This window comes from Canis lupus, chromosome 35 (genome assembly GCF_048164855.1).
Source record: "Canis lupus baileyi chromosome 35, mCanLup2.hap1, whole genome shotgun sequence".
NCBI classification, from domain to species: Eukaryota; Metazoa; Chordata; class Mammalia; order Carnivora; family Canidae; genus Canis; species Canis lupus.
Genome location: NC_132872.1, coordinates 3,460,255 through 3,466,254, shown reverse-complemented (window position 1 = coordinate 3,466,254; position 6,000 = coordinate 3,460,255). Strand labels below are relative to the sequence as shown.

At 46.8% G+C, this 6,000-nt stretch overlaps 1 protein-coding gene across 2 annotated transcripts in view; it reads right to left on the bottom strand.

Annotated features, from left to right (window-relative positions):
* Positions 1 to 555: 555 nt before the first annotated feature.
* Positions 556 to 6,000, bottom strand: part of MUC13 (mucin 13, cell surface associated) — a 34,248-nt gene continuing 28,803 nt past the window's right edge. The window contains exons 12-13 of one of the 2 annotated variants that reach the window (XM_072811567.1): positions 5,528 to 5,726; positions 556 to 1,025 (exon numbers count right to left, since the gene is read on the bottom strand). In XM_072811567.1, coding sequence (XP_072667668.1) covers positions 5,528 to 5,726 — 199 coding nt within the window. In that variant the 3' untranslated portion in view covers positions 556 to 1,025. Of the gene's footprint in view, positions 1,026 to 3,166; positions 4,409 to 5,527; positions 5,727 to 6,000 lie in introns of those variants that run through there. The other variant, XM_072811566.1, reaches the window with a different exon arrangement.

Genomic DNA, 6,000 nt, shown 5'->3' with positions numbered 1-6,000 from the left:
CCCCAGGGCTGACCTCAGAACCTTCAGTCTAGGGAGAGACCAGCAGAATAACACGGACACGTTCCCCTCCTGCCTTAGGGCTGTGATGGGAGGATGCCTCTGTCCAGGTTGGAGGGGCCCCTGTGCGAGGGACCGCCCCTCACCTACAAATATGGCTTTGTTGAGCTATAACTGACACACCATAAACTGTACATATTTGAAGTGTAGACACTGACAAGGTTCGATGGGCTCGGGAAGCCCTTACCACGTGATGAACCAGACTCTTCCAGACCAAGCTGGGAGAGTCCGTTTTACATTGCTGTTCTGCAATCATTTAATATTCCACGCCGGGCCTTGTGCTGGGGAGAAGAAAACACAGACTCACCGTGCACCTGCTTTCCTGGGGGAAGTGGCCTCGGGATGCCCGGGATGCCTGTGGGATGTGAAGGAGGCATGTCCCTGCTGAGGAGTGCTGTGGGGGGAGGGAGAGCATTAGGGAAAGCTGGTCAGAGGGGATGATAGTTTAGTTGATCAAGACAGATGGAGGTGATTATTAGATGGTTGAAGGAACAGGGCCTTTTTAAGAAATATATTTTATTTACTTATCTATTTGAGAGAGAGGGAGAGGGAGAGCGGGAGCAGAGAGGGCTAGGGGCAGAGGGAGAGAGAAACAGACTCCCTGCCTTGCAAACCCCCCCCCCCCCGCAATGTGGGGCTGGATCTCAGGACCCCAGGATCATGACCTGAGCCAAAGGAAGATGCTTAATCAAGTCACCCAGGCACCCCCTCCCTTTTTAAAAAAAAGATTTTAGGAAAAGGGCATTCCCAGTGCAGGGAACAGCATGAGTGGACAAATGGAGGTACGAAGAGGAGGTGTGTTTGCGGAGCAGCAGGTGTGACCAGTGTTCCTGCTGGGGGGTGGAGCAGTGCGAGGGGCGAAGTAGTCAGAGCTGGACTGGTTGGTGACAGCAGCCCGGTGACCAGGGGTGATGAGCCACAGGAGTCTGCTTCAGTTCTGTGAACTTTATCCTCTCAGTGGAGAACCCCTGAAAGTCATAAAAGGGAGCGTGGTGATCAGATTCGCATCGCGGGAAGTTCATTCCGACCGCCCTCCAAGGTTCCAGGACAATCAGCCTGGAAGACTTCTGCAAAGTTCCCAGTGAGCAGAAACAAATGAATTGTGGGTCATATTATGCAAGAATTGGAAGTTTGAATGTGAAAGCCATTTTCAAAAACATTACAAATATGCATATTTATGGCATTCTTCTTATTTAAACAGTAGCAATGAAAGTCTCTAAAAATGGATGATCCTCTGGTTCATGAAGCCTGGAGTTTATATGGCCCAGGACATTCGAGAAGTGGTGGAAACCGGCATGCTGTGGTGCAGCAGGCCACAAGGATGGTGGGACTCTCTAGAAGAGGTTCAAACAGCCTACTTCTAAAATGAATCCAGAATCGTCTTCAGGCGTAAAGGAGGTAACATGCAAGTAAGAGATAGTCTGTGAGGACACATCACAAGGTTAACCAATTTTAAGTTACATCTACATTAAATCTGCTGCTGTTTGCTGATTAATGGCTAGTGTCTTTACAGGTGGTTTTTTTTTTTTTTAAGATTTTATTAAAATTTATTCATGAGAGACACAGAGAGAGAGAGAGAGAGGCAGAGACACAGGCAGAGGGAGAAGCAGGCTCCATGCAGGGAGCCCGACGTGGGACTCGATCCCTGGTCTCCAGGATCAGGACCTGGGTCGAAGGCAGGTGCTAGACCGCTGAGCCACCCAGGCTGCCCGGTATTTTTTTTTTTTTCTTTACAGGTATTAGTAGCTCAAAAGGGCGTTTCTTTTATCCCATTTACCCCCTAGCCTTGAGAAGGCAAGAGTAAACACAAATGGTGTCAGTGAGGATGCTTTCAGCTCCAAAAATAGAAATAACTACTCACAGTGGACCAACAGTAAAGTCCAATGCTTCAGGCATGGTCTGATCGGAGTTCCTGCTCCATTTTTCCATGGTTCTCTTAGCTCTGCCCTCCTCTACCTGTCAGCTCAGGAAAAACCAAGCAGTCTGAGACCTCACATCCCTAAGCCCACTTTGCTAAGTGAACAAAGAATTTCTCTTTCTCCAAGCATCCTACTGAAATTTAGGCTTTAGGGGCGCCTGGATGGCTCAGCAGTTGAGCATCTGCCTTCAGCTCTGGTCATGATCCTGGAGTCCCGGGATGGAGTCCCACATCAGGGTCCCTGCTCGGTGGGGAGTCTGCTTCTCCCTCTGCCCCTCACCCTGCTCATGCTCTCTCTCTTTCAAGGAAATAAATAAAATCTTTTAAAAATGAATAAATAAATGCAATCTAGGCTTTATCTTAATTGCATTCATTTATGCCACGTGGTCACTGAATCAATCACTGGCAGGGGGGTTGGGGTTCCACCGATTGGGTTGGGCCAAGCAAGATCCATCCTGGGAGCTGGGGGTCAGATTGGTCCCACCCAAAATGTTTGGGGAAGCAGCCAAAAAGATCTATTACATGATTTAAAAATTACCCTGGATGATCTAACAGCCCCTAATGAGGACTGCAGATATCACTCAATCTGGTTTGCCACGTGTTATGTTTGCTATTGAAAGTGAGACTGGGCGGGGCACCTGGGTGGCTCAGTAGTCGAGCATCTGCTTTTTGCTCAGGTCATGATCCCAGGGTGCTGGGATGAAGTCTCACATCAGGTTCCCCACAAGGAGCCTGCTTCTCCCTCTGCCTGTCTCTGCCTCTCTCTGTGTCTCCCATGAATAAATATATACAATCATAGAAAGAAAGAAAGAAAGAAAGAAAGAAAGAAAGAAAGAAAGAAAGAAAGAAAAAAGAAAAGAAAAGAAAGAAAGAGAGAGACTAAGGGAGTCTGGGTGACTCAACAGGTTGAGTGTCTGACTCTTGATTTTGGCTCAGGTCATGGTTTCAGGGCCGTGAGAGTGAGCCCTATATCGGGTTCCGAGCCCTATGTCAGGGCTGTGCCGGGGGGGGGGGGGGGGGGGGAGTCTGCTTGAGATTCTCTCTCTCTCCCTCTGCCTCTCCCTGCCTCTTAAAAAAAAAAAAAAAGGATAAATCTTTCAAATTAAAAAAAAAATTTCTTAAATAAAAAGAAAGAAAGACTCCCTGCTATGTGCATCACCCAAGGCCCCAAACACAAGGAAGGACACCACCTACCAAAGACACTTTATTTGTTACCTCTTATAGTTAGTTAATAGTCAAGAACAAATAATAGTAACAACAAATAAAAATAACTTGCAAGGGGACCAGATAGGAGACACAAACAAGGGCCCTATTAACACAACAGAAGGCGCGTGCGGGAGGTGGCTGCGTGTGCAGCGCCACAGGGAGAGCGGAGTCCTCCATGAGGTCGCTGGAATCTGCATCACAAGGAGGCTGGGCATCTGGATCCAGGACCCAGGCTCCCTCTTTCACCATCCACCAAACAGAATCTGCAGCTTCAAAGTGCCTTCCAGCTCTGGCTCCTGGGGTTTCAGCTTCACACTTCCTTAGGCTCCAGCTTGTGGGCAGAACATGAATTGGAGGAAAGGTCTGTTGGCTCCTGGAGGAGGGGATCCAGGGACGAGGGTGGATGCAGCGTGCATTCTCCTGCGCTCCTCCTCCTGCCTACCTTCCTTCGGCCTCTATTCCTCTCACTCTTGGTTTTACCGTTTTTTTCTCCCTACCTCCACCAACCTACTGGCATTTCAAAAACTCTAGAACGTACTTCATGGTGGACAGTTCTAGTCTGGGCCTTCGAAGGCACATCAAAAAGATCCTGCGTTCCTGGTCACTTCTCCCCAAAAAGCTGAGGGACGTGTTTTTTTCTGTCTCCTTGGTGTGAGGCACCCAGGGCAAGCGTGATGAAATGCCTACTCTGGACAGAAGGAGCATCCTATTTTAACTTGGTCAAGAATTAACCTGAGAACCTTACAAGATGGTATTTCTTTCCATGCCCTGGGGCCTACACAGCTGATGCGGAAGAGTCTCAGAATGAGGTCGTGGATCTGTAGGCTATCAGCTCAAAGCAACATTCTCCCAGGCGTCCACAATCTTGGGGGGCTTTCCTCTAGATTGGGAGTGGTTATTGTTGCCCTGCCAGGACCAAAAAAAAAAAAAAAAAAAAAAAAAAAAACCACCAAATACCTAACCATTGTACTGATTGGACAAAATCAACTGTCTTACAAGTGCTTATAGCATCTATGTGCATTTAATTCCGTAGGTACTTAGCAAACAAGCTGCATGCATTGCAAGTAGTCACAACTTCCATCCAGAGAGGCTGGGTGCTGGGTGGCAGATGAATACCAAAGGCCAGATCTTCCCGGCTGCTCACTTCTCCATTAGTCTTTTAAACACTCAAAAGGAAAGTTCATACATTGGGTTGAGGGCCATGGATAGGCCCCAATTTTTACCATTCTAGACGAAAAAAGAGAGAAAGAGAGGAGGGGGGCAGGAAAAAAAAACACCTCTTAGAAGCAGTGCAAAAGAAATACAGGAGAAAAATTAAAGGATTACGGACATTACTTCAAATAACATTATTTGAACTATTTGAACACTGTTTTTCAGATTAGAACAGTCACTGCTCTAGGTTCTCTCCCCATTATTAGCTTATTTAGTTTTCATCCTACCAGGTAGGCTTTGTTTTGTCCATTTCACAGATGAGAAAACGAACCCAGAGAGGTCAAGGAAGTTGTCAAAGATCACACAGCTAACACGAGCACCAGAAAGGGCAAGACTTCAAACCTGGGTCTGGCTCTAAATCCCGTGTTCACTCTACCTCTAAGGGTTTCTCTCTAGAGATTATGCTGGATGGGGATCCCTGGGTGGCTCAGTGGTTTGGCGCCTGCCAAACTGCTGTGCCACCCAGGAATCCCCCTCAAAGCTGCTTCTTAAAGATTCATTCAGCCCACACCAAGCAACGGCAGCACGATCCCCAATACAAATCTAATGAATATAGGCCATGCTCCTTGAAAGTCTTCCCAAGGGAAATAAAATAGCCCTAGCCTAACTTGCTTTATCTCCATAGAAACTGATCAGGTTATGCCTTGAGGTCTGGGGGGGTGGGGGTGGGGGTGGGGGTGGGGTGGGGTGGGGTGGGGTGGGCGGGGGGAGAGATTTGCCTTGACGTGGGCAGCCTGGAAGGAAGGGACAGAACCATGTTTACTTCCAGCACTTCTTCCCAGGCCTGACCTCGGTCCTAGGTCCTCAAACAGCCTGGGAATTGCCATCACGACGACTAGAGTCATATCCATACAAGTTCATAATGTAAAGGGACCTTAAGGGCATCTCAACTGATTTTCTTTTTATAGCTGAGGAAACAGAAGGCCAGGGAAATGAAGTGATGCGTCTAAAGTCACATAGATGGTCAGTGTTAGGGACCAAGTGGTGGGCATTTAACAATAGGAGGGAGCAAAAAACCAAAACCAAAACCAAAACAACAGGAGGGAGCATCCTCTAATCTTTCTCTTTTTATTGGAAAACAGAAACCAAAAAGGCTGCCGCCAGGATATTTCACTCCAAAGACCACTGACTCACCTAGTAGTCGGGACGGGGCATGCTTCTGTGGTTTGCGTAGGGATTCTGTGGCTGACCGGAGATATTGGCCCTGACTTTAGGGAAGATGCTCCCATCTGCTACTAGATTGCTGAAGCCTGTCGTCTGCTGTAGTCGCAGATTCTGAAAGTCGTTCTCAATCAAGTTCTGTTCTTCAATATACTTGTCTTTGTTCTTTGACCTATAAATGGTAAGGAGATTTAGGATCAGACGATGGCAGAAAGTTCCTCGAAGCAAACGTTGATATTCTTTTCTTAAAAATGTTTAAAAAAAAAATGTTTTCAAAAAATAAATAAAATAAAAAAATAAAAATGTTTTCAAACTTTGAGAGAATTTCGGATTTACATATATTTGTATATTGCATATACATCATTTTGGTACAAACCAAAAATTACACAGGGTTTCATATGTCCCTCACCCAGATTCCCCAATTGTTAATGTTTTTGAACCATTAA